The following is a 27254-nucleotide window of genomic DNA, read 5'->3' as shown; positions in this document are numbered from 1 at the left end:
TTGTGGGCCCTCTGCAGGACCCGTGCCTGCATCAGAGTGCCTGCCATTGAAAGTTAACATGAGGTGGGCTCCTAATTGGCTGCCTCATCCAGTAATAAAGTGGGGGATGTGTTTCCAAGGCAGCAAGCTCATTGAGATTCCAAGGCAGCAAGATCATTGGGTGGCACGGTGGTGCTAAGTGTTAGCACTGCTGCCTCACAGCGCCAGGGTCTCAGGTTCCGGCCTCAGGTCACTGACTGTGTGGAATCTGCACGTTCTCCCCGTGTCTGCGTGGGTTTCCTCTGGGTGCTCCGGTTCCTTCCCGCAGTCCAAAGAGTTGCAGGTTAGGTTGATTGGCCATGCTGACATTGACACAAGTGTCAAGGGGATTAGCAGGTCAAATGAGTGGGGTTATGGGTCAGTGCAGGGATTGTGACCAGTGCAGACTCAATGGGCCAAATGGCCTCCTTCTGTACTGCAGGGGGTTCTATGATTCAATGAGATGGTGCAGCACCAGATCATTGGCCGCCCCTGGAGAAGAGGGAGGAAGGTCAGAGTGAGGGTGTCACCCAGTGAAGGTGTGTTCCAGAGGCCTGCTGATCACTTAAAGCCCACACTTACCTGAGCCCTCAATGATGGGGAAACACCCCCACAGGTTTGGGTTTGGCTACAGCTGTGTCCTTCTCATTTCTGTGTCTCATTAATTGGACCAGTGAGAGGAGATTTTATTTATTTCACTGATGGGATGAGGCCCTTGCCGGCTAGGCCAGAATTTATTGTTTAAACCTAGTTGCCATTGAGGTGGTGAGCTGCCTTCTTGAGGGGCAGGTACACCCGCAGTGCAGTTAAGGAGGGAGTTCCAGAACTTCTAGCTTGCCACATTGAAGGAATGGCGGTGATATAGTCCCACGGCAGGATACTGAGTGGCTAGGAGGAGAACTTTCAGGTTCCAGTTTTCCAAGGTTTCTGCTGCCCTTGTCCTTCTAAGTGGTAACGGGCATGGGTTTGGAAGATGCTGTCTAAGGAGCAACTTGTGAGTGCATCTTGTAGATACGGCTATCATTGCGTGTTGACGATGGAGGGATGTGGTGTCAATAAGTGACAGCTATCTGGCTTGGCAGCAGGAGGGTAGGGTTAGAGTTAGACAAATTGCTGCCAGCCTTTGCACTCAGCATCGGGTGAGGAGGTGCGGGGGGTGGGGGGGGGGGTGGTGCAGGGGTGCATCCTAATGCTGGGAAAATGCCAGGCATTCTGAAAATGGCCCAAAATGGAGCCTTAATTGGCTGTCTTCCTCTGTGGAGTGGATTTGCAATTCTCACAGCAGCCAGTCCCTGGGAAATCTGCCTGGAGGTGGGATGGAGTTGGGGAGCCGTCCGGATCAGCAGTTGTCTGAAATACCCCCGCCACTCCCCTGCCTCCAAACCTGCCTCTGCCGCTGGGGTAAAATCCAGCCCAACATTTCCTCTAAGCTGCCCGAGTAAACAACAACTGTGCGGCAGACTGGTGGTACACGGCTAACCTTCCCCAGCTCCGACGAAGGGTCGTCCAGACTCGAAATGTTGGCACTATTCTCTCACCACAGATGCCGTCAGACCAGCTGAGATTTTCCAGCGTTTTCTGTTGCTGTTCCCCCTAAGTTGCTTACATGCGTGACTGTGCAACGACCTACGGAGAACTACAGCATGCAATAAGCAAATTGCGCACGAGAAAGTAAAATTAGAGGGAATATTGTTGGTGGATCCTAAATGCAAATTTGCATTGAGATTTTACTATCTGACCACATTTATCCTTTTCAAAGGAAAACATCTGTAGCAGTCCATCATCCTGCAGATCTTGGACAGATGACAAGAACTCTTGCTTATTGAAAGAAGAAAGTGGTCGAAGTGTTCCTTCCATCATTCACACTCAATCAGCATTTCATTTGCAAATTTATTGTGCTAATGAGCACTGAGGGTTTTGTGTCTGGATTTAATTAAAAATGCATTATTAAGATCCGCTGGGAATATGATCCTTTGACAGCCTTGATGCAAAAGAACCAAAAAATCAAAATCTCTCTACTTCAACAATAATTTCAGGTAACTAACATTTCTATAACGCTTATTGATGGAAGGGGTGGGGAGGACAGGGGGCATTCTGTTAGTAAATCTCTCCATTTTATATTACGCCATTTACTTTCAAGTGTAAGGAATGAACCCACAAACAACCAAACGTTTAAGGGGCGTCTTGACAAATACATGAATAGGATGGGAATGGAGGGATATGGTGCCATGAAGGGTTGGGGGTTTTAGTTCAGCCGGGCAACATGGTCGGTGCAGGCTCTGAGGGCTGAAGGGACTGTCTCGTGCTGTAATTTTCTTTGCTCTTTTTGTTCAAAGCATGCTAGTTATTGTCATTTTATTAATTCTGAAGAAGAGTTCTTAAGGGTGGCGCAGTGGTCAGCACTGCTGCTTCACAGCGCCAGGGACCCAATTCCTGGCTTGGGTCACTGTCTGTTGCAGAGTTTGCATGTTCTCCCCGTGTCTGCGTGGGTTTCCTCTGGGAGCTCCGGTTTCCTCCCACAGACTGAAAGATGTGCATTGGCCATGCTAAATTCTCCCTCAGTGTACCCGAACAGTCGCTGGAGTGTGGCGACTAGGGGATTTTCACAGTAACTTCATTGCGGTGTTAATGTAAGCCTATTTATGACACTGATGAATAGACCTTAAGAGTCATACGGAATTGAAACGTTAACCCTATTTTCTTTCCACAGATGCTGCCAGACCTGCCGAGCTTCTCTGTTTCCCTTTCCAACATCCGCAGTATTTTGCTTTTAAAAAGAGGAGGTAACTTACGTGTCTCTGATCACAAATGGCAGCATGGTCAGTGATACTGTTCCATTTCAGATGGTGTAACACACATTCCTATGCAATTTAACATCAATATTATTGAAAGCAACCCATATTGGCTGGGAGATGTTCTATCTGGTTAAAATGGGTGATGGGATGAAATCCCTGAACAATGCTGAGTGACTGGAATGATTTCCCCGCGCAAATAATCAGTGATGCACTTGTAACTTTCCTGTTTAAATTGTCCCACTTCCCTTCTTCTTGCTTATAGAGACCGTTATTTGAAAAAAAATCAACGGAAAATGGAGCTCAGTGTGTGGCAACATGAGTCTGCCTGTGTTGACCTGAAAACTGTCCTGTTTGTACATTGACCTCATACAGTAAGAAAACCTAGAGCTAACATCAGTGGAACTGTACAGAGTGTGCACATTGAAATGTGATTTTTATCAAAAAACTACACCTTACGAAGTGTAAAGTTAGAATTTTTTAAAAACTTGCATTTATATAGCACCTTTCATTGTCTCAGGGCAAGTGCTTACAACCACTAAAGTACTTCTGAAGTATAATCACCGCTCTGATGTAGAAACCACGACAGCCAATTTGCAGACAGCAAGCTCCCTCAAACAGCAATGACCAGTTAATTAGGGGATAAATATTGACCTCCTATTGATGTTGCCAGCCTTTTTTTTTCAAAACAGTTCTGTGGGATTTCAGGAATTCATTTCAGAGGGCAGACAGGGCCTCAGAAAGCAATCTCTCCAACAATGCAGCACTCCCTCAGCGTCTGCCTGGATTATGTGTTCGCGTCTCTTGTGGCACCTGAGCCCACAATCTGATTCACAGGTTAGGGTGTGGACCAAGGCTGTGACTTTTTGATTTCATTCAAGCACAATAACTAAATATCCTCCATAACCTGTTCTACAGGGTAAGTGTAAATTTAAGAACATAATAAGAACATAAGAAATAGGAGCAGGAGTAGGCCATCTAGCCCTTCGAGCCTGCCCCGCCATTCAATAAGATCATGGCTGATCTGTCGTGGCTCAGTTCCACTTTCCCGCCCTCTCCCCATAACCCTTAATCCCCTCTTTTATCAAGAACCCATCAACCCGCTTCTTAAAAATATTTAGCGATCCATTTAGGATCAAATTTAGGATCCATTCAGTGTGTGGTTGGCTCTGTTTGCTGGGATTGGGAGTGGGGGGACAGTTGGTGATATTGTGACCATTAAATATATTTTATATCACATGTAATTCAATTCAATTCTGATCTCTCTGCTGAGTCTACAACTGGTTGTGTCTCTATCAATTTGATTTGATTTATTATTGTCACATGTATTGGTATACAGTAAAAAGTATTGTTTCTTGCACACTATGCAGACAAAGCATGCCATTCATGGAGAAGGAAAGGAGAGGGTGCAGAATGTAGTGTTATGATCATAGCTAGGGCGTAGAGAAAGATCAACTTAGTGCAAGGTAGGTCCATTCAAAACTCTGATGACAGCAGGAAAGAAGCTGTTCTTGAGTCAGTTGGTACGTGACAGACTTTTGTATCTTTTTCCCAACAGAAAAAGGTGGAAGAGAGCATGTCTGGGCTGTGTGGGGCCCTTGGTTAATCTATTGGGGGCTGGTGGATTGGGGCAGGGGGTGTGGGGGGGTGGGGGGGGGTGGCGAGTGGAGTTGCAGAGAACATCTGAGAGAACTTTTTCAGTTCTCTGCCTGAAGGCAAGTCTGACACACAGAACCACAATCTTCACCATGAGGAAGGAGGCAGTTCCTGAATCCAGAACGGTGAACCAACCCCAAAAATATTGTGAAAATATTTTTACTCATACTTTAATTTACAAAGCCAAAGCTCAGAGTAAACTGGGCAAACCCAAATCTAATCCTTGCTTACTCCCAAAAAACAAATTCAAAATCCAATTGAATCCAATTCAAGATCCCCACAGAGGAGACAAACAAGACCTGGGCTGACAAGATTGGGCAGACTTCACTTTTTCACTTTACACATACCACAAAAGACTGTCCTGGTGGTGTGCAGCATTGCGTTTACACAGATATAGGGGTCAAATTAATTGGAGCTGGTGGTGAACTGGGCAGAAACACTGTTGGATCTTTCTCATTAAGTGTCAGTGAAGTTTGTACAGTGTAAGTTCATTGCTCAACATCATGCGATGTGAGTAACCTACCTGGTGGCCTAGTGGTTAGGATTTGGCGCTCTCATCGCCATGGACTGGGTTCAATTCCTGTTCAGGGAAAGCAAATTTGTTTTTATGGGGGGGCGGTTTTTAGTTCAGTTGGGCAGCGTGGTTGATGCAGGCTTAGAGGGCTGAAAGGCCTGTTCCTGTGCTGTAGTTTTCTTTGTTCTTTGAATGACAAATGTACCTTTAAGACTTGATTAGCTGTAAAGACTTGCATTCCAATCATTATTCTGTAAATTGAGTTTGCGTCTTTATATGCCCTGTTGGGGTGACACAGTAACGTAGTGGTTAGCACTGTTGCTTCACAGCTCCAGGGTCCTGAGTTCGATTCTCGGCTCAGGTCACTGTCTATGCGGAATTTGCACGTTCTCCCCGTGTCTGCGTGGGTTTCCTCTGGGTGCTCTGGTTTCCTCCCACATACAACGATGTGCAGGTTAGGTGGATTGGCCATGCTAAATTGCCCCTTAGTGTCTTGGGATGCGTAGGTTAGAGGGATTAGCGGGTAAATACCGGGATAGGGCCTGGGTGGGATTGTTGTCGGTGCAGACTCGATGGGCCGAATGGCCTCTTTCTGCACTGTAGGGTTTCTATGGTTTGTGAACAGAACTCCCCACTCACCTGACAAAGGAGCAGTGCTCTGAAAGCTAGTGGCATTTGCTACCAAATAAACCTGTTGGACTTTAACCTGGTGTTGTGAGACTTCTTGCTGTGTTTACCCCAATCCAACGCTGGCATCTCCACATCCAGATAAGTGTGGCCGATTTCCTTCCTGAAAGGAACCATTGTACGACCGTAATTTCACGGTTGTCACTAGGCTTTTAATTCCAGGTTTTTATTCAATACTGTTCAATGAATGAATGTCATGCACCCATTCAAGAATTATTTTGTTTTGACCAGCTGAAAGTCCCCAGAGCATTACCCTGGATTACTAGCCCAGTGACAATACTGCCACCTTTTCTTCCCCCTTCTATTACTCTTGCATTTATGCATTGTACCCTTGAATTCATTATTGTTGCTTCCACCTGAAAAGAAGAACCAGGCAATTATCTTTCATAGGATTCCTGAGTTAAATGCAGGGTTGAGTTCTCAATCCAACAATTCATGGATTGGAATGTATCGCGTAACTGGTGACATTATGGGGAGCGGTGGGTCAGCAGTTAACAGTGGTTTGCAAATTCAGCATGTTGCCAATAGGAGTGTAGAGATTTCTTGTGAACTGTGCCCAACATACCATCTAGTTCTATCCTTTACTTTTGTTCTATGTTTTTGAAACTCTATTCTAACTCTTTTAAACTCTGTAACAATGCCTTAATACAATCTCTTACAGATTTGGCAACACCCTAGCTATGACTGTAACACTACACTCTGCACTCTCTCCTTTCCTTCTCTATGAATGGTAAGCTTTAGTGCTATATTGCACAAAAAACAATACTTTTCACTGTATTCCAATTCATGCGACTGTAATAAATCAAATCAAATCCCACCCATTGACTCTGCCGACACTTCCTGCCACCTCGGCAAAGCAGCCAGCACAATCAAGGATCCTACGCTCCCCATTCTCTCTTTCACCTTCTTCCGTCGGGAAAAAGATACAGAAGTCTGAGGTCACGTACCAACTGACTCAAGAACAGCTTCTTCCCTGCTGCTGTCGGACTTTTGAATGGACCTACCTTGTATTAACTTGACCTTTCTCTACACCCTAGCTATGACTACAACACTACATTCTGTATCCGCTCCTTTCCATCTCTATGAACAGTATGCTTTGTCTGTAACGTGTGCAAGAAACAGTACTTTTTACCGTATACTAGTATATATAACAATAATAAATCAAAAAACAAAATAATTCTTGAATGGGTGCATGACATTCATTCATTGAACAGTATTCTTCACCTCCAGCACAAGCACAATGGGAAGAATGGCCTCTGACTGCCTACTGGCTCACTCTCAGCCCAGTGATGTCGCTAGTGTTGGTTAACTCCCTCCTGATGTGCGGCAGGGTGGCACAGCTGGTGAAGGAAAGCTGCAAACTGCAGACAGTGAGGGAGGGCAGGACACACTGAAACTGGAAGGATGGTAGCAGCAAAAGGAGAACACAGAACATGAAACAGCTGAGGAACAAAGGAGAGAGCAGGCGACAGATGCACATTGTCACAGCCTGGGAACATGCCCTCCTCCCGTTATACACAGGAGAGAGGGGGAATGATATGAAACCATGTTACATACTTTACCATGATCTTTTTTGTAAACGGGGTCAGTGCAACATTTTAACTATAGTATGTAAAGGAAGCATCTGACTAAATGCAATGTTCTTTATTTGCCAGAAGTCGATATCCCCATTGTTGCATTGTTTGACAAGAAATTGGGTATTCTAACACTTAAATATTAAAAAAACCCAAATGTTACAATGCATTTTTAAAAGAATGGCAATAGAATATATCTCAGTCACCAGCTGGCTGTTCCTCTGGAAGGCTGGGGAAGGAATAGATCTTTGGAGATTTGGAAATGGAGACTTTTATTTGAGGAGATCTGCAAATAATCGGCAAAATTTTGTCCTTCAAGGTGATAATCGTTTGCAAAGCTTTGTTCTTGTTTTAATTGATAAGGAAAGCGTATGAGATATTAAATGTGAAAAATCTCGACGTCGATTGGAAAATTGGGGGGAAAAAGATTATATGCATTGAAAGAATTGCCTGTTAATTTTCTCCTATTGTATTATTAGTAAGAATAATTGTGTCTGCCCTGTTACCTGCCCAGGCACCGGGATGTCAATCATCCGCGGCTCCGCCTGCCCGGGACCTGTCAATCAAACTGCAACAATGAGCCCTCACCTGCGCGCGCGGTCGCGCGGTGCCGCCTGGGAGTTGTAGTCCCCTCCGGCGGCCGGCAAAGAGGCGGAGCAGCCCGCCGAACTACAACTCCCAGCAGGTCGCGCGACACAGCCAGCGGGCTACATGTATCCGAGCGCAGAGGGAGCAGCCAGACAGCTGGAGCTGCTGCAACTGCTGGCAGGCAGGAGAGGAGAGGAGACTGCTGCAAGCAAAGGAGGAGGACACACAGTGATTTTCACAGAGAGGGGGGAAAAAAACTGCAAAGCAATTGCGAGCGTGAAAAATTAAGTAAATAAATAGAGGCATTCATTGAGCAGGAAGAATTTTGCAGCCTGTGAATACAGCAGCAAGCTGGTTAGTGCTTTCAAAGCTAGTTGAAGGTATTTGTTTTTGTTTGTCTCTAGATTTGGGGAGGGTGCATGTTTTCTTTTTTGGGGGTGGGGTTATATCTTTATGTCCAGCTGCTATTTATCTCTCTGCACCCCTCTCTGTGTCTGGTTTCTGGAGGGGAGGGAGGGAGGGTTTGACATGTTTGGCTGTAGCTGAAGCTGCAGGGAGGGAGCTGTCAGTAAGTGCTCTCTCTCTCTCTGTGTCTCTGCTGAAAGCGGATGCAGTGAGTTAGTCCAGTGTAAGATGCAGGGTTTTTGCACGGTGCTGGGGAGGAAGGTTGATATGGACATTGTCCATTTGGGGGAAAAAAAAATCAGGGGATTGGGGGGGGAATAACCGACCCAATGTCTCAGAAACTGTCCGAACTTCCAATGCAAAGTGAGCACCTCTTGCCTGGGCTGTGCTGGTGTGTGTGTGTGTGCTTACTGGCTCTCCCAGCCCTGCGACTCAAGCGCTGTCAGTGTTGCTGAAAGAGAGGATAGTACCAGCGCGATGGCCCGAGTGGCCCCCCTCCCCTGCTGTACTGGGATTGTCTGGAGGGAGATAATGCGATCAGCAACAAAAACAAAAATCAGACGGTCCGACCGCTGCCCACAATGCGCTTTATGTTGTTGGAGTGATCAATTAATAGTTTATTTACTCCCGGAAATAACACTTGCTGTCGGCGAGGCAACTGTTCGGAGGGATCAAAGACATCGCTGGGGTTATAATGTATCTTTAAAAAAAACAGCAGTCTCGCCTCATCTCATTGTTTCATTTCTGTGAATTAACCAGCCAAGGTTTTTGAGATTTGATTAGCTGCAGAGAGAACAAAAGAATCCAAAAAAAGGAGCAGCCTATTTATTTTGGAAGAGAAATGACTGCAATGATGTAGCTGTTCAGTTACAGCAGTGTCCAAACAGGCAGGCGGCTGCTATATGGAGAGATGTCCTTGTTTTATTATGTATCGCTTTAATTTGCACATCGATCCCATTGAAAGACTTTTTGGGACTTGCATCGAGCGGACAGCTCTGATATTTTGGAAATTTTAAGGTTATGAATTCCGCCCCCCCCCCACCCACCCCTTTTCTTCCTGCAAGAAATGTCATAATATAAACCCAACCCACCTGCTTCCTCGCGGGTTTAAAAACAAAGTTTGGCACGTTCATTACCAGCGTGTACCTTTTATGTTAAAAGTACTAAGTGGAATGGATAGTGTAGTTGGAGACAAAGAAACTGGCTTGTGAAGACGCAGTCCATTCTGCGGGTCCCACTGTGCTACAGTAGATATTGTGTCGATCTGATAGGCAATGGGACTGAGAGCCAGAAGCAGTCTTCCCCTACAGATCAAAGAATTCATATTGAACATGTGTAGTTTTAAGTTCTTTTGTTTCTTTTTTTTAATAGCTTCTTTCTTTTGCTTACCCTTGATCGTATTTTCGGATGCTCGTGTTTATTGCTTGACTGGCTCTAGAAACAGACCTTGCTGTGAGGCTATGTCACATTAACTGCTTATTAAGTCCTGGGATATTTCGTGAATGAACTACTAATCTTCCTTGACCCCCCCCAACGCGGCTCCCTCCAGACAATCCCAGTACAGCATAAGGGAGGGCCACTCGGCCCATCGTGCTGGTACTATCTCCTTTCAGCAACACTGACAGCGCCTGAGCTTCAAGGCTTCCATACTTCCAAGAACATCTTTGTACAATTTATTTAGCGCAGTCACAGAGTCCCTACTGTGCAGAAGGAGGCTGTTTAGCCCATCGCGTCTGTACCAACATCCTGACAGAGTATCTCACACAGGCCACAACACTGCGTAACCTCACACATTCACCATGGCTAATCCATCTAACCTACACATCTTGGGACGCTAAGGGCAATTTAGCATGGCCAATCCACCTAAGTTGCATGTCTTTTGGACTGTGGGAGGGAATCAGTGCACCTGGAGGAAACCCATGCAGACACGGGGAGAATGTGTAGGCTCCGCGCAATCACCTGAGGCCGGAATTGAACCCAGATTCCTGGCGCTGTGAGACAGCAGTGCTAACCACTGTGCCACCCAATAAACTTGGCAGACTCCAGACTATCTCTGGTAAAAAGGATGTGCTTGTGAAACTGGTCGATTGTGCAGTGCAAACCTCTGTCACAAAACCAAATGAGATTCTGTCCAAATGTGGTTCTTACAGGATAAGTAGGAAAGTTGGTTTGCTATTCCTCACTGGAGGATCAAATGTGTTAACAGGGTTTCTGCTGCTTTTTCTGAGAACATAGAATTATAGAGTGGTTACTGCACAAAAGGAGGACATTTGTCCCCCCCTTTATCTGTGCTGGCCCTCAGTAAGAGTTACTCAGTTCATCCCCTCACCTGTAGCCCTGCAATCTTCCTTCTCTTCTGATCATTATCCAGTTTTCTTCTGAAAGCCACAATTTAATCCCCCTCCACCGCACTCCCAGGTAGTGAGTCACAGGTCGGAAATACTGCGAAAACTAGTTGTCCTCCTACCACCTGTTTCTCTCTCTGCCGATCGCCTTAAATTGGTGCTCTTGGATTCTTGACCATTCTGCCAAGCTCTAGTGCCGTTTAAACAAATAATGGTTGCAGCATGTGGGTGGATTAATTACCCCAGGGAAATACCCTTGGCTCAGTGGTGCCATTCTCATCCCCAAGTCGGGGATCCAACCAGAGACTTGAACGTACAGGCAAATTTTCCCATCCTGGTCGCCATGGGAATTATAGCAGGTGGGGGGTTCATAACCATGCAAAGGTCCTTTGACCTTGGGCAGGATTTTCCAGTTTTGGGGTGAGCGCAGTCAGAAGATCCCTCCATAATCTAGACCGACACTCCAGTGCAATGCTGAATGCGTGCTGCACTGTCAGAGATACCGCCTCTCAAATGAGACGCTAAACTAACCTGCTTGCCCTCCCTTGTCAACATCAAAGATTTTAAAATAGAGCAGAGAACGTCTCTTATTGTCTCCCTAAATACTTATCTCACAATCAAAATTGCATTAATAGGTCATCCGCTTATTTATTTGTGGGAGCTTGCTGTACACAAATTGGCTGCTGTGTTTGCCATCAGTACAACAGCAACCGTTTCAGAGATTTCATTGCCGTGGGATATCCTGAAGGTGTAAAAGGTAATGTAACTTCCATCTTTGTGCTACTTGTAAATCAATAACATTTGGGGCTCTAATCTCTGTGCAAGGACAGACGAGCTACAGGTAGGAAAGAAATAGTAAATATGTTTGCCTTTTGAGTGGCTAGAGGGATAGCACGGTGTCGCAGTGGTTTGCACTGCTGCCTCACAGTGCCAGGGACCCAGGTTCAACTCCAGCCTCGGGTCACTGAGTGGAGTCTGCACATTCTACCCCTGTCTGTGTGGATTTCCTCCGGGTACTCCAGTTTCCTCCCACAGCCCAAAGATGTGCTGGTTATATTTAAGTCACGGGTAGATAGGTTCCTGATAGACAAGGGAATTAAGGGTTATGGGGAGAAAGCGGGAAAGTGGAACTGATCCACTTCAGATCAGCCATGATCTTATTAAATGGCGGGGCAGGCTCGAGGGGCTAGATGGCCTACTCCTGCTCCTATTTTTTATGTTCTTATGGTTCTTAGGTTGACTGGCTGTGCTAAATTGCCTGTTAGTGTTAGGGGATTAGCAGGTGGGGGGGTAAATGTGTGGGATTGTGGGAATAGGGACTGGATGGGATCGTGGCCAGTACAGACTTGATGGGCTGAATGGCCTCCTTCTGCACTGTAGGGTTTCTAGTAATAAATTCTGGAGCAACCATGGGTCGCCTAAGCTCTGAATCTGTTTGCCTAACCACCAGCCTTGAATGCCCTGAGTAACATAGCGGAAATCTTCAAACTTACCTTCAGTAACAAGGAAATATTTTGGCGGTATTTTATAATTGACATGCAGCTAATCTCTCCATTTCCTTTCAAAAAGAATGTTTTGAACTATTGGATTATTTACTCACTAAAATAGAAAAAAAGAAAATCCATTTTTTCTGAACTTTAGCGAACTTTCCACTCACATGGAGACAAGGTGAAAATATACCGGTGGATGTACAGGTGTATTTGTTGAGCTTTTCGTTTGCTATTAGACCAGGGGATTGTTGTATTTCTTGCCTTTTCTGCAGTCCCCTGCTGTCAATGCATTAGTCCTGATTGAGGGAGGCACAGTGGTTAGCACTGCTGCCTCACAGCGCCAGGGGACCGGGTTCAATTCTGGTCTCGGGTCACTGCCTGTTTGCACGTTCTCCCCATGCCTGCATGGGTTTCTTCTGGGTGCTCTGGTTTCCCACCACACTCCAAAGATGTGTGGGTTAGGTGGATTGGCCATGCTAAATTGCCCCTTAGTGCCCCAAGATATGTGGGTGAGGGGGATTAGCAGGGTAAAAATGTGGGGTTATGGGCATAAGGTCTGGGTAGGATGCTCTGTTAGAGAGTTGGTGCAGACTCAGTGGGCAGAATGGCCTCCTTCTGCACTGTAGGGATTCTATGATTAAATGAGAGAAAGTGCAGGCAAACTATTTTCAACTCTGTGGAAACTGGCTGCTCGGAGATGTATGGACACTGTCTGGCCAACTCTGTTCAATTCTAGTATTCCCTTGTTGGCAAGAACCAGATATTAATATATGGGTTCCTCAGATTGACACAGTTAACAAACCCCCAAGATGGAAATGCTGCATGTGAGCTCCGTTCAGCTGGACTGTGTGCTGACCTTTGATAGTCTTCCTCAGTCACCAACGTAATACATTCAAAAGAATCTATTTTTCCCTCTTTAATGGGCTTGTTTCCAATGATGCATTTGTTAAACTCATTGCACGATACTGTGTTTGATAAACTGGGTCTCTTGAGGATCTGAATATTGAATTGATTTGATTTATTATTGTCACATATATTGGGATGCAGTGAAAAGTACTGTTTCTCGTGCGCTGTTACAATCAGAATGTACAGGAAATGAGAGGGTGCAGAGTATAGTACTGCAGTTTCAAGAGAGGGTGGAGAGAAAGCCATGATTTGGAGATGTCGGTGCTCGCCTGGGGTGGGCACAGTGAGAAGTCTCACAACCCCAGGTTAAAGTCCAACAGGTTTATTCGGAATCACAAGCTTTCAGAGCATTGCTTCTTCATCAGGTGAGTGGAGGTTAGTTCACAAACATGGTGTGTATATATAGGCAAAGACACAATTGCAAGGGAACCCAATCTGTAATTATCTTGCGATTGTGTCTTTGCCTGTATATATTGTGAACTAACCTCCACTCACCTGATGAAGGAGCAGTGCTCGTGATTCCAAGTAAACGTGTTGGACTTTAACCTGGTGTTGTGAGACTTCTTACGATGAAGAGAAAGACCAGTTTAATATGTTGTGGGACCATGGAATATGTATAAGCATGTGATTATGTACTATCTGATACCCAACATGGTGTGAATAGAAATCCCTTCTAATTAAACATTGGGAAGTCTGAAGCCATTGTTTGCAGTCCCCACTTCAAATTCTGTTCCCTAGCGACCAACTCCATCCCCTCCCCTAGCAATAGTCTGAGATTAAACCAGCCTGTTCGCAACCTCGGTGTCACATTTGACACCAAGATGAGCTACTGACCTCCCATTCACGCCACCACGAAGGTTGCTTATTTCCATTTCTGTAGCATTTCCTGTAGCAGCCCTGCCTCAGCTGATCTGCTACTGAAACACTCGTTCATGCTGTCGTTACCTTGACACTTGACTATTGAAAAACACACTGGACTGGTCTCCCACATTCTGCCCTCTGTACACTTGGACTCATCTCAAACTCTGCTGTTTGCGTCTTAACTCACACCAAGTCTTGTTAACCTACCACCCCAGTGTTTGCCAATCTACACTGGCTCCCATTCAAACACCATCTTGATTTTTAAAATTCCCCTCCTCGTTTTCAAATCCCTTTTATAGTCTTGTCTTTCCCTAGATCTGTAATCTCCTTTAGCCCCGTAATCCTCTGAGATCTCTGAGCTCCTTGAATTCTGACCTCTTGAGCATCCCCAATTTTTTATTGCTCTGCACAGATTGCAGGACCTTCGGTTCCCTGAGCTCTGGAAATTCCTCCTTAAACCTCTCTGCTCTCTACTTTGCTTCCCTCCTTTAAGGGGAGGCAGTGTCCTAGTGGACTTATCGCTCGACTATTAATCCAGAAACCCAGATAATGTTATGGGGAGCCCGAGTTCGAATCCCACCAGCAGATGGTGGAATTTGAATTCCGTAAAAAATATCTGGAATTAAGAATCTACTGATGACCATGAATCGATTGTCGGAAAAACCCATCTCGTTCATTAATGCCCTTTTAGGGAAGGAAATCTGCCATCCTTACCCGATCTGGCCTACATGTGACTCCAGAACCACAGCAGTGTGGTTGACTCAGCTGCCCTCGGGGCAACCGAGAATGGGCCAGAAATGCTGGCCAGAGAGCGATGACCATCTCCCACAAATGGATAAGTGAGACCCCTTCAAACTTTGACTAAGCTTTTGGACATCTGACCTAACCATCCCCTTATGTGGCTCGGTATCAGACTTTGTTTTATCATGTTCCTGTGGAATTCCTTGGGAACTTTGAGGTGGTATATGGAAATAAGTTGCTGTTGTTCTGTTGTTTGCTTTGGACACATTTTGGCAAGCTCAGCTCACAAAGTGGAACAAATACTTGCGCGGAACAGCTGCTCACCCGTAAGCGCGTCCAGCATGTGACCACTCTGCTCGTGTTCAGCTTTATTTAGGCCTTATCTTTATTACTGTTCTTTTGCAGGTAATGAAAGAAATCAGTCGGGTGTTTGCTGAAAGTGACGGCGCCTTGCACGACTTGTTCCATCCCGAAGGAGTACCGACAGATTAGAAAACCTTCTCGGTCAGATAAGCAGGGCCGCTGGAGAGAGGGGAGAAAAGAGCCCACGTTTCTGGGAAGCCTAGAATTCTCTTTCCAAACACAAGGACTGTGCAAAAATGGAGGCAGTTTCCCAAGACTCGCAAATGGAGTGCCAGATTTGTTTTAATTACTACAGCCCATGTCGCCGCCCTAAGCAATTGGACTGTAAGCACACTTGCTGCTCCGTCTGCCTGCAACAGATGAGGAGCAGTCAGAAGGAGCTGATGTGCCCCTGGTGTCGGAGTGTCACCAAGCTCTCGCCCAGCCTCTCGGTATCCCAGCTGCCCGATGACCCAGAGATCGTCACGGTGGTCAGCATCCCCCACACTTCCGACCGCACCCCAGTCTTCATCAGGCTTCCGAGCAGCGGGTGCTACATGGTCCCTCTGACGGTGACGAAGGAGAATGCCCTGCTGCCGGGGGAAGGGGGCTGCCAGCTGCTGCCGGGGAATCAGCGGAAGACTGTGACCGCGGTGCTGATCCCCGGGGAACAGCAGCAGCTTCGACAGCACCAGGCGCCGAACGGACTGCGGGAGGACGAGGAAGAGGAGGAAGGCAGGGAAGGAGTTAAAACCTCGACTTGCTCGGGAGTTTGCACTGTGCTGCTGGTGGCGTGTGTCCTCCTGTTCCTGCTTGGCATCGTCCTGCACAACATGTCCTGCATATCCAAGCGGTTCACCGCCATTTCCTGTGGCTGAGGTCATCACCAACCTGCAAAAGGCGTTCAAATTTTACCCACATGCACGAAACCCGGACGATTTCTGAACTGGAGAACATAAAGCATTTAGTCTCTTAAAGCATGGGCTACAGACTGGTACTGGGGAAGTTGAACAAAGGCATAAAACTGCAAGAATGATTCATTTTGGGGAAGTGATTCTTACCTAAGGTATAATCTGCTAGATCAGCTGACAACAGTGGTGGATTTTGGTAGTGGTAGAAGCTGGAAAGCGTGCACAATTGATAGAAAATGACTTCCCTTTATGTGGCATTGTATTTCTAAACCGCTATCAACTATAGTCTCCCCTTTAATGGGCGATGCAATAAAAGTGTTCACAGTGTAACTTGAGTCCGTCTGCTGTTAATGTTGGTAGGCAGCATCAGTAGATACGTCAAAATCTCTAGCCCATCCTTTCAAAGCCTGGGCTTTAAATCATTGTAATTCATCGAGTTGTAGCAATCTCCAGAAGTAAAGCTCATATTTTGCCAACTCTGGGATGGGAGAACAGGGTTTTAGACAGGTGCTGTCAAACAAACAGAAAAACATTGACATTTTGTTTGGGGGCTCAGTTGTATAAATTGGTCAATACTTGTAATATTTTAATTTTCTGAACAAACGAATTGAGTTTGATCTAGTTTTTATTTCGCTTTTAGATTTGTATATACAAGCGTAGCAGTTTTTAAGTCTAGTACTCATCACACTGATGTATATTTGGGGGGGAACATAAATGGATTTAGACAATTTTGGTCACTTATTAAATGAGGCTGTTTGCCATATTTTATGTGTGCAGATATTGAAGAACAAATGGTAGAATGAATTGTGGTTACACTTTTTTGCCAGTGTGAAACGGAATGATGTTAGTGGATTATTTTAGTTCATATTTGATTGTGTGATAATTCACCTATTTACAAGATATGTTTGATACATCCAGTTGGATGTCATTTTCGACAGTGGCAAACTTCAAATTGTGAGTTAACCTCGTGGCAAAGACAAACGGTCATTTTTAATGTGACAAAGGCTGATTTTACTCATCCGAGGCTTTCAGGTTGATTGGGATTTTGCACCTTTCTGCCTGATTGAATATAAATTACCAGCCTTTGAATGCGTACCATTTTAAGTGTGGAAAGAAAAAAGCGTGAATTCACTCGCTGTTAAAGATGTGATTTGGTGTCCTGTGGTTGGTGCTAGATGTTTGAAGAGGCTTGAAAGGAGGTGGCTGCAAATTGTGGCAAGGAAGATCACAAAAAGCAATGCTTGGTGTCCCAGCTAATTTCCAGTGAGAAGCACCATCCATTATGACTTAAGTTGACAAGACAGAGAAATAGAATTAGATGCTGTGGATAGAGCTAGATTGAAACGTTTGAGGGTGCATTGTCAGGTTTTGTTCACATCTCCAGGTAAAGGATAATTGCACACTCTGCTTTCATTTAGATTTTGTCTTCTTTCGAGACAAGTAAACATTCCGTGCGTCCAGCGTTTTACAGTTTCTCCCTGCGGATTTCTAAGTAGGAAGTTCAGACGTGCAGCAATTTCCCTCAAAAACATTTCCACCAATTATATTCACCGAACCACTGTTTATTTGATTTTGCTGGACTATTTTCATGGACGGTCCACATCGTTATCCCAGTGGGGTAACTGGGCAACAGGGATTTTACCGGAGTCTGCTCTCGTTCAGTGGGATGCAAGCGGTAGCAAATTCTTTTGTCTGACGGAACAAGCAAGAGCGGGTTGGTATGGAGCAGTGATACGTCTGCAGCTGGTATCTCAGACTGACTGCTGCCCGCACATGCTGTGAAATGGTTTTCATGGGGGTTATTTGTTTTACAGAGCTGTCATTGTGAGTAAGCCAGCTGAGGTTCCTGAGCTGCCAATGTGTGCACATACCTGTGGTAATCTGCCAAAAGATGTGTATTTTTTAAGAGGAAGTGAAGCCGCTGTGCTTAGTTGCTGACTGTTGTATTGTCACGGTGTTCTAGTAACAGACAGAAATGCATGGTGCTGCAGTAGTGCAATCTTTTTCTCACTGACCTATTTTTTTTACCAGGCAGTGTTCTGAACATGCCCACTCTTTGTATTGATGTTCATTTTTGTTTAATAATGATTGTAAGGAGTGCGTTGATATAAATAGACCACTGTACTGTGACACTGGTTGTATTGACAACAATACTCAAGAGTTTATAATAAACTTCAATAAACGTTTGTCTAATTTCTTTATTCAAGCAACAACACACTTGTCTCTGGAAAATCATCAGTTGCTTCAGTGTGCAGGAAAACAAGGCTGAGGAGGATTTCTGATTTTGGTTTTGCACACTAGTTGGCACTGCTGCTTCACAGTGCCAGGGACCCGGGTTCAATTCCCAGCTTGGGTCACTGTCTGTGTAGAGTCTGCATGTTCTCCCCATGTCTGCGTGGGTTTCCTCCAGGTGCTCCGGTTTCCTCCCACAGTCCAAAGATGTGCTGCTTAGGTGGATTGGCCGTGCTAAAATTCTCCCTCGGTGTACCCGAAAAGGTGCCAGAGTGTGGTGACTGGGGGACATTCACAGTAACTTCATTGCAGTGTGAATGTAAACCTACTTGTGACACTAATAAATAAACTTAACTATACAGTACCCAGCTTGGGTCACTGTGCGGAGTCTGCACGTTCTCCCTGTGTCTGCGTGGGTTTCCTCCGCTTGCCCCTGTTTCCTCCCACAGTCCGAAAGACATGCTGGTTAACTGCATTGGCTATGGTAAATTCTCCCTCAGTGTACCCGAACAAGTGCCGGGGTGTGTTGACTGACTAAGGGATTTTCACAGTAACTTCACTGCAGTGTTAATGTAAGCTACTTGTGGCACTAATAAATAAGTAGAAATAAACTTGGTGAGATCATTTTCCTCTTGAGGTTTTCTCAGTAACCAGAAAATTGAGGTATAAAATCTGCACCAGCAGAGTTTGTGTTGTTGACAGCAGCAACTTTATCATTTATGGATCTGTATTCTCTGTGCAACAGAAGATTAGCTGGGCTAACAAGCAAGAAACTAAAGTGCTCATCAAAATGAGTGTCTGGTGTTATCTGGGCCAGAGTGGTAGTACAGTCAGATTGCCAATCTGTTACTCTTTGCTTACCTTTGTCAAGGAGCTGCAGATTTCTTGCTAAAACTTCCAACTAGGGCTGCGTGAGAGAAGTGCAACGTAGTGGCTTCCTGTGACCTTTGGCACAGGGGAAGTAAAGCCACGCCACCTTTTTTGTTTATTAATGGCATCAACCGCTGCAAGCAGGGGTAAGTTTAAAGGTCGCAGAAGTTAGGGATAGGTGTGTCAGGAAAGCGGGCGAGAGCTTAGGCTGGTGAGGTGTCGAATAACGGATGGGGTGAGGTAGAACGGGTCGGGGTCTTGAGTGGTCAGTCAGGTTAGTCAAGGATCTGGGAGGGTAGTCGTGTGATGGGGTATGGTTGGGATGTAGTCAGGAGGGTCGGGTGTTGGGATCAGGAGGGGGGGTTGAGGGGGGTATTAGAGGGGTCAGGGGATGTGAGTTGGGACGTAGATGGGTTGCAGAGGGGGAGTGGGGGGGAAAGTCACAGTTGAGAGAGTAGCCAAGTCTGGCTGACAGGGGGGTCAGGAGGGTAGTTGGCTGGTGAGGATGGGGAGGGGAGGGGTGGGGGTTGAAGGATCCAGTAGAGGAAGAATTACTACAGTTGTCCAGAATTCAGAAATGGTTTTAATCCTTCTAATTTTCTTGTGTAACTATTCTGCTAAGAGAGACTTGATTTAAATCAGGCTTTTGGATGGTTTACAGTCTGGGTAACTATCCATTGGGAGTTTGAACTTTCCAGGTAATTCCCATACAGTCCTTTGTGTGGGGAATTCCAGTGTGACCATTGCGCATCTCCTGGGTTACCACTGGGTATGACCCCCACACCGCCCCACACACACACACACACACACACACACTGGGGAATGGAAATTCTGGCTCATTTCTAACTGGACAATGACAACACACAATCCCGGACTGGCAACTTTGGATCTTATCCATTTTTTTTCCAGTATTGTCTTACTACAAATTGATTTGGCGATTTGAACAAATTGCGATATCTATTCTGGCTGGAAAAGATAAAGCGTGGGATTCAAAACAATTCTTAAGCAGTGGAAGCAAAGGTACGTTTCTGTTTTTTTTCCACACTGAAGCCCAGATGTTAATGAAGGATATGCATTTTGAATCACATTTGTGATTGGTTAGCTGCGAAATTGAATTGGAATCAGGGAGCCAGTTCCTCCAAGCCTAGCATTGGTGATTCGATAGATTGTTTAGCAGAAGGTGTTCCTTTTAGATTATAAGGTATGAACAGCTAATAGTCTCACAGAACTCATGGAACCAAAGAAAACTATTGATCCATCCTCTCTGGTGCTGGTCAATAAAGAACTTAATCTCACTACCCACCTGGAGCTCTGTAGGTTGTGGCACTCTAAGTGCACATCCAAATATTTTATTAAACGTGATGAGGATTTCTGCCTCCACTTCTCTTTCAGGCAGTGAGCTGCGGACCCCCACCATACTCTGAGTGCAAGAAATCCTCCTCAGCTCCTTGATAACTCTTCTGTTAATGAATTAATATCCGTACCCCCTGTTAATGATCTTTCTGCTGATGAAAGTAGTCCTTACTCTCCACTGTATCTCATTCCATCATACTCAAATCTCCCCTCTGCTTCCCCTGTTCTACAGAAAATGATCCCTCCCTACACAACCCTTCCTCATTGCTAAAATTCTCCATTCTTGTCAACATCCTCGTAAATTTCCTGTGTATTCTCTGTGGAATCACATCCTGTAAGGCGGTGGCTAGAACTGTACACATTAGTCTCAATGTGACCTCAACTAGTGTTATATAATTTCTAGCACTCTCCCTGTTCCTTAGTTCTATGCTTTGGCTAATAAAGGGGAAAAACACATACATTTTCTTAAGCTCTTTATATCTACCTTCAGTGACCTGTAGATGTGTACTTCAAGGTCCTCTGTTCTTCTACACTTCTCAGAATCCTGCTGTGTCTTGTGTGTGTTCTTTTTGCCTTGTTTCTCCTTTCCATGTCACCTCATATTTCTCCAGAAGGAATCCCCTGTGGCACTTTTTGCCTGACCTGACTTGACAATTGATTTATACTTTAATATTTCATGGGATGTGGGCTAGGCCAGCATTTATTGCCCGTCCCTAATTGTCTGTGAGAAGTTGATGGTGAATCACCTTCCTGAACTGCTGCAGTCCATGTGGTGTATTTACACACATAGTGCAGGTGGGGAGGGAGTTCCAGGACTGTGACTCAATGACTGTCTCAAACCACGCTGATGTTATCTGCGAGGGTGTCTCTGGTGTTCATGGCAGTGAATTTTTATTTTGAAATGGTGTGAGGAGTTACATGAAAGCACCCATGAGAAAAACCAGCTTAGAGCATAATGATTACTAAATTAAAGACAAATTTAAGAACATAAGAAATAGGAGCAGGAGTAGGCCATCTAGCCCTTCGAGCCTGCCCCGCCATTCAATAAAATCATGGCTGATCTGAAGGGGATCAGTTCCATTTTCCCGCTTTCTCCCCATAACCCTTAATTCCCCTGTCTATCAGAAACCCATCTACCCGTGACTTAAATATATCCAGCGAGGTAGCCTCTACCACTTCAACGGGCAGAGAACTCCAGAGATTCACCACCCTTTGAGTGAAGAAGTTCCTCCTCAACTCTGATCTAAACTGCTCCCCCCTTACCTTGAGGCTGTGTCCTCTAGTCCTGCTATCCTTTCTAAGCGGGAAGAATCTCTCTACCTCTACCCTATCCATCCCCTTCATTATCTTATATGTCTCTATAAGATCCCCCCTCATCCTTCTAAACTCCAACAAGTACAGACCTAGTCTCTCTTCATAGTCCAACCCCCTCATCTCCGATATCAGCCTAGTGAACCTCCTCTGCACGCCCTCCAAGGCCAAGATATCCTTCCGCAAGTGCGGTGACCAAAACTGCACACAGTACTCCAGCTGTGGCCTCACCAGTACTCACAAATTTACACAAACATGACTATAATTCTAGAAGACACAAACACCGGAGTAATACACACAGATTTAACTAGAAATGATCCCTTGCTCTAAACTCTATCCCAATACCTGAACTCAGTAAGACATCCCCGTTCATAGAATCCCTACAGTGCAGAAGGAGGCCATTTGGCCCATTGAGTCTGCACCAACCACAATCTCACCCAGGCCTTATTCCCGTAATCCTACACATTTTCTGCTAATCCCCCTGACACTAGGGTCAATTTAGCATCGTCAATCAACCTAACCTGCACATGTTTTGAGTGTGGGAGGAAACTGGGGTGCCCGGATGAAACCCATGCAGACACGGGGAGAACATGCGAGCTCCACACAGAGAATGACCCAAGGCCAGAATTGAACCTAGGTCCCTGGTGCTGTGAGGCAGCAGTGCTAACTGTGCCACCCTGCTGCCCCTTTAGCTGTGCCAGACATAATTCTGTGAGAGAAATTCCTACTCTCTCATAAACTGTAAATCTCTATAAACTGTTCCCTAAGCAACATCCACCTTAAACAAATCTATAAGTCAAAATCAGCTTATAATTACCACACAATACCAGGAGGATGATCCAGTCTGGGACACATCCCTTCCCCGTGCAGGGGAGATAGATAATTTGCTTTTATGAAGATTTTTGCATTAACTTAGCTGTAAGAGATCTCCTGCTACTAGCAGGCTGGCTGTTAGCTGTTTCCCTGGCTTTTGTGTGAGATATTACCCTGGCATTCCCATGATGGTAAACTGACCTTCCAGTGAGACATTAAACTAGCCTGTTTCCTTCTGCAGAACTTGACAATTACATTCCTGGGCTGCTTTGATTCTGTGCATCATTTATTGAGTTGTCATTCCAGACTCTCACATTCATTTCCCTGATCTCTCAGTCACTTGGTAAATTGCTTCCTGATGATATAGGGCTAGTTACATCTGATCTTATCTAGATGTCTGCTAATCTTATTACTGGGGAAAAAAGCACATTTCACTGGCCTCTCTGAACGTTCCTGAGACTGTCACAGGCAGATTCTCCCTCTTTGCTTATGTAGTTTACATCACATCATTCTCTTTATTCATTCTGGGTCTGGTGGTTACAGGCAAATCTATGAAATGACAGTGAGGTAGGGGTGTAATGTTTCCTAGTCAGGATGGTGAGTGGCTTGGAGGGGTGATGGTGTTCCCATTTATCTTCCTGCAATCTGTAGCTTTCTTCCTGACTGTCTACCTTGTGGCCAATTTCAGTATTTGCAGATTTCTTCATCATCTTTCCTCTGGGTAAGTGTAAATCATTGATAAATACCACAAACAGCAAATTAATCAGTGTCCCTCCAGTTAGAAAAATACCTGGCCACCATCACTCTGTTTCCTCATTTTTTTTTGGTACATCAAATAGCTTAGATACAAACTGCTGAAATTTACCACAAGATAATGCCTACCTTTTATCATTAAAGTTTTCTGCAGAGCCCTTGGCTCACCCCACATTTAGATTTGAGTATATTGAGGATCTGATTGTTGTGAAATAGGTTTTTATGACTGCTAGCTGGAAATTATCCAGAGCTGCGTCTGGCTCGATCTCTGCCTGCTGCTTTTAGTAATCAGGATAAACACTGACTAACTGGTAGAAAGTTTTGTCAGTGTTACTGCACCATTCAGCATCCAATCTTGTGTGCATTAGACATTATGCTGCATTATATCTACAATAATAGATACAATGTTAACCAGTGTTAAGTATCACCTTGACTCAGTGGTAGACTTGTCTGTGTGTCAGAAGGTTCCAGATCTTGAGTGTATAACCTAGGCTGAGGCTCCAGTGTGACACAGGTATTCAGGGTGGGGTGTGTGATGCGTTACTGGAGATGCAGTCGTCGGGATCAAACTGTCAAGGTGAGAGTCTGCCTGAGTGTTCAGGTGGAACTAACAGATTCCATGGCAGTTTTCACAGGGAAATGGGGTGTCCTTGCCCAACATTCTTCCTTAACCCTAAATCAAATTTAATCAATCATCTCATTGCTTTAGGGACCTTAAGATAAAAGAAAGCAAAATACTGCGGATGCTGGAATCTGAAACAAAAACAGAAAATGCTGGAAAATCTCAGCAGGTCTGATAGCCTCTGTGGAGACAGAATCGAGCCAACATTTCCGACGCACCTTGACTCTCATCTCTCTCCACAGATGCTGTCAGACGTGCTGTGATTTTCCAACACTTTCTGGTTTTGCATTAGGGACCTTGCTGGGTGTAAACTGGCTGCTAAATTTGCCTACAACAAAAAAAACATTGATTATTCTTCAGCTTAATTGGCTTGGAGCATTTCTGGATGTGGGAATGTGACAGGGTGCTATACAAATGCAAACATTACATCTAATGCTCTCTGCCAACTGATCTCCATGCCCAATCAGAAGCAGTGTTATTTATGGTGATACCATGTTTATTTTGTGAACTACCCGAGTCCTACACGAGTCTTTGCCCTTTTGCTAAATAAAGTAAGACTAGCTGGCAGTGAAATACAAGGTTATTTCTCCAATAAGAATAATTGTAACAAAAGCTTCAGAAGTGGGTACAGTAAGATATTTCTGAAACAAATTTCATTCCTCCCAAAATTCCCTGAAGGTGAAAATGTCCCACATTGGCCCATTTCCAAACAAGGGATCACCAAAAAATTGTCTTAGGTACAATGAGTCCTTAAAATGGACAGCAAGAATGCCAGTAATGTGTCACTTAGACCTTCCTTTGGAAAGGGCAGCAGAGTGGCACAGTGCTTAGCACTGAGGCCTCACAATGCCAGGGATCCGGGTTCAATTCCTGGCTTAGGTCACTGTCTGTGTGGAGTTTGCATGTTCTCCTCATGTCTGAGTGGGTTTCCTCCGGGTGCTGTGGTTTCCTCCCACACTCCAAAGATGTGAGTGTTAGGTGGATTAGCTGTGGTAAATGCACGGGGTTGGGGGATGGGGCAAGGAGGGTGGGCCTGGATAAGATGCTCTCTTTCAGAGAGTTGTTGCAGACTTGATGGGCCGTATGGCCTCCTTCTGCACTGTAGGGATTCTATGGACAGAAGCAAGGCCTGATCCTAGCCCAGATTGTTATATACAGTTCTGTGTTCTCATTGACCCGAGTTATTAGCTCCAGTCTCGCTGCTGTGATGTTAGTTGGATTTTAGTAGCAGACTAATCTTCTAATGAGGAAAGGGCAAAGCTATGGCATTAACAGTGGTGCTGATAACACCTCCCTCTAGTTATTAAAGTATGTGTGAGACAAGAAATGTTAGGAGAACATTCCTGTCGTCTTGTTCAAGAAAAAGTTCATAGATTGTCTTAATAAATTGTTAACTGGGAAATGATGGCCAGCAAAACAATGGCGAGGTGAATGGCGCTGGCTGATATTTATGTGCAGATGTTCTGGCAGGTTCGGGTGTGGGGCAGTTGTGGCAGGTTCCGGTGTGGGGCAGTTGCTGTGTGAGACAGACTGCTCCACTGTTAATTCTGTGAAAGCAACATTTTGCTGACTCCCTGTTGAAATTCACTGAACGGTGTCAAATTACTGTATTCATGTGACAAGTACAAACTAAACTGTCCACAGGAAGGTAGAGCCACTCTGAATCGAAGCAAGGAGCCTGGTTTGAAGTCAATTAAAACCTGCTAAACCTGGATTAGCTGTCGGAGATTCTTTTAACAATATGTAAATGGCTAATTACAGTCAGTGAACTTTCCCAAGATGGTGCCAGGGTGAGGTTACTTTTTGCAAGCTGTGCCCAGCAGAGCTTCCAATTCTATCGCTTACCCTCGCTCTATGCTTCTAAAACTTCATTCTAACTTCTTTCATTAAGCTGATCTTTCTCTACACCCTAGCTATGACTGTAACAATCCATTCTGCGCTCTCTCCTTTCCTTCTCTATGAACAGTATGCTTTGTTTGCCTGGCGCACAAGAAATAATACTTTTCATTATATGCTCATACATGTGACAGTAATAAATCAAATCAAAAATCAAAATGCTGGCACCAAAATTTAACAAGAAAGGGCTGGCCTTCCTTCAATTTTTAATTGTTGGTGGAAATTTTAAGATGGCGAAATGTACGCCGGAATTCTACCACCCCACCTGCCACGGAATCGGAGCGGGTGAGGGGTGGACAATGGAAATGTGTGTTAAGTACAGGTGGGAATTTGCAGTTTCATTTGAGCAACGTCGTAAAATCTCTAATCTTTATAAAACACTTTTCCTTTCTTGTTTCCTTTCTCTTTGTTCCTTAATCCAGTTCGCTTCTCAGCCTTTTGGCCACGATCAAGTGTTCTTGAACTGTGCTTGGTTGAAGTCATAAGGTTACGTTTCAGCTTCACTTGAAGCAATTTTTAAAAGCAGCATCTGGGCCTTTTGGCTAAGATGCAAATGAGATCAAGCCTTGGCGGAGGAGCTACACCTACTCCAATCAGCTTGGATCATGTAGACCAAACCCAAGACAGGAGGTGAGAGCCCCGTCTTGTCAGCTCGGATCAGGAATGTCCCAACTTGTTGGGACTATGAATTAGACTTGATTGGATTGAATTGGAATAAAACAAAAAAAAATGTTTTTCTGTACCTGATTTGACATTGAATTCACCCACGCTAATTTACATTTCTCAATCCTTGCATTGTTTATTTCGCAATCCTTTGATTAAGAAGAGATTGTACACAGCTGATTGCACTCGCAGCATTGTTATCAGCTCACGCTTCCAGCAACATATTATGCAAAGTACCATTAAGATCAAATAGCAAGGGCAAGCCTCTGTAACAGCAGTCACTGCCAGATTCATGCCAACAGCAATGATGGTGCAATACTCAGGAACTAAAAGCAGAATTGGAAAAGCAGCCAAAGGTTCCCTCAATCTCCTGGTTTCTGGGTGGTTGGAGCCTGGCGATACCCTAGAAGATGTGTTGGTGGACCTCCTGGAAGCCCCCACTCAAGGACTGTGTGGGAATTACCCAGGAGGTTTCAACTTCTATTGGACAATTACCCCACATGTGGAACCCTCCAAAATTGGAGGCCTGGGATAGTTCTGACTCTCTCATAGAATCCTACAGTGCAGAAGGAGGCCATTTGGCCCATCAAATCCACACCAACTACAATCCCACCCAGCCCCTATGCCAGTAGCCCCACTTACATACCCTAGCTAGTCCCCCAGACACTAAGGGTCAATTTAACACAGCCAATCAAACTAACTTGCACATCTTTACGCTGTGAGGGGAAACCAGAGCCCACGGAGGAAACCCATGTAGATAATGGGGGGAATGTGCAAACTCCACACAGATGGTGACTCAAGCCGGGAATCGAACCCGGATCTCTGACACTGTGTGGCAGCAGAATCATTATCTGGGAAAGGTTTGAAGGATTAAAACCACTTCTATCTATTGGGTAATTATAGTTCTAATC

The 27254-nt window shown here is 45.1% G+C and overlaps 1 protein-coding gene across 2 annotated transcripts; it reads left to right on the top strand.

Moving 5' to 3' along the window:
- Positions 1–7980: 7980 nt before the first annotated feature.
- rnf152 (ring finger protein 152) lies at positions 7981–18016 on the top strand. 2 transcript variants are annotated; one of them, XM_080201545.1, is made up of 3 exons: positions 7981–8209; positions 11215–11336; positions 14983–18016. In XM_080201545.1, the coding sequence occupies exon 3, from the start codon at positions 15177–15179 to the stop codon at positions 15795–15797; it is 621 nt and encodes a 206-aa protein (XP_080057671.1). In that variant the 5' UTR covers positions 7981–8209; positions 11215–11336; positions 14983–15176; the 3' UTR covers positions 15798–18016. The 2 variants fall into 2 exon arrangements, with proteins under 2 accessions (XP_080057671.1, XP_080057680.1); XM_080201554.1 differs by lacking the exon at positions 11215–11336.
- Positions 18017–27254: the final 9238 nt, after the last annotated feature.

This window comes from Carcharhinus amblyrhynchos, chromosome 2 (assembly GCF_965287045.1).
Source record: "Carcharhinus amblyrhynchos chromosome 2, sCarAmb.v2.hapA, whole genome shotgun sequence".
Taxonomy (NCBI): Eukaryota; Metazoa; Chordata; class Chondrichthyes; order Carcharhiniformes; family Carcharhinidae; genus Carcharhinus; species Carcharhinus amblyrhynchos.
Note: the sequence above shows the minus strand (reverse complement) of the source record. Positions and strands in the feature narration are given on the sequence as shown.

Coding starts and splice junctions, on each gene's coding strand:
- rnf152 (XM_080201554.1), top strand. CDS start 15,177: ATGGAGGCAGTTTCCCAAGACTCGCAAATGGAGTGCCAGATTTGTTTT.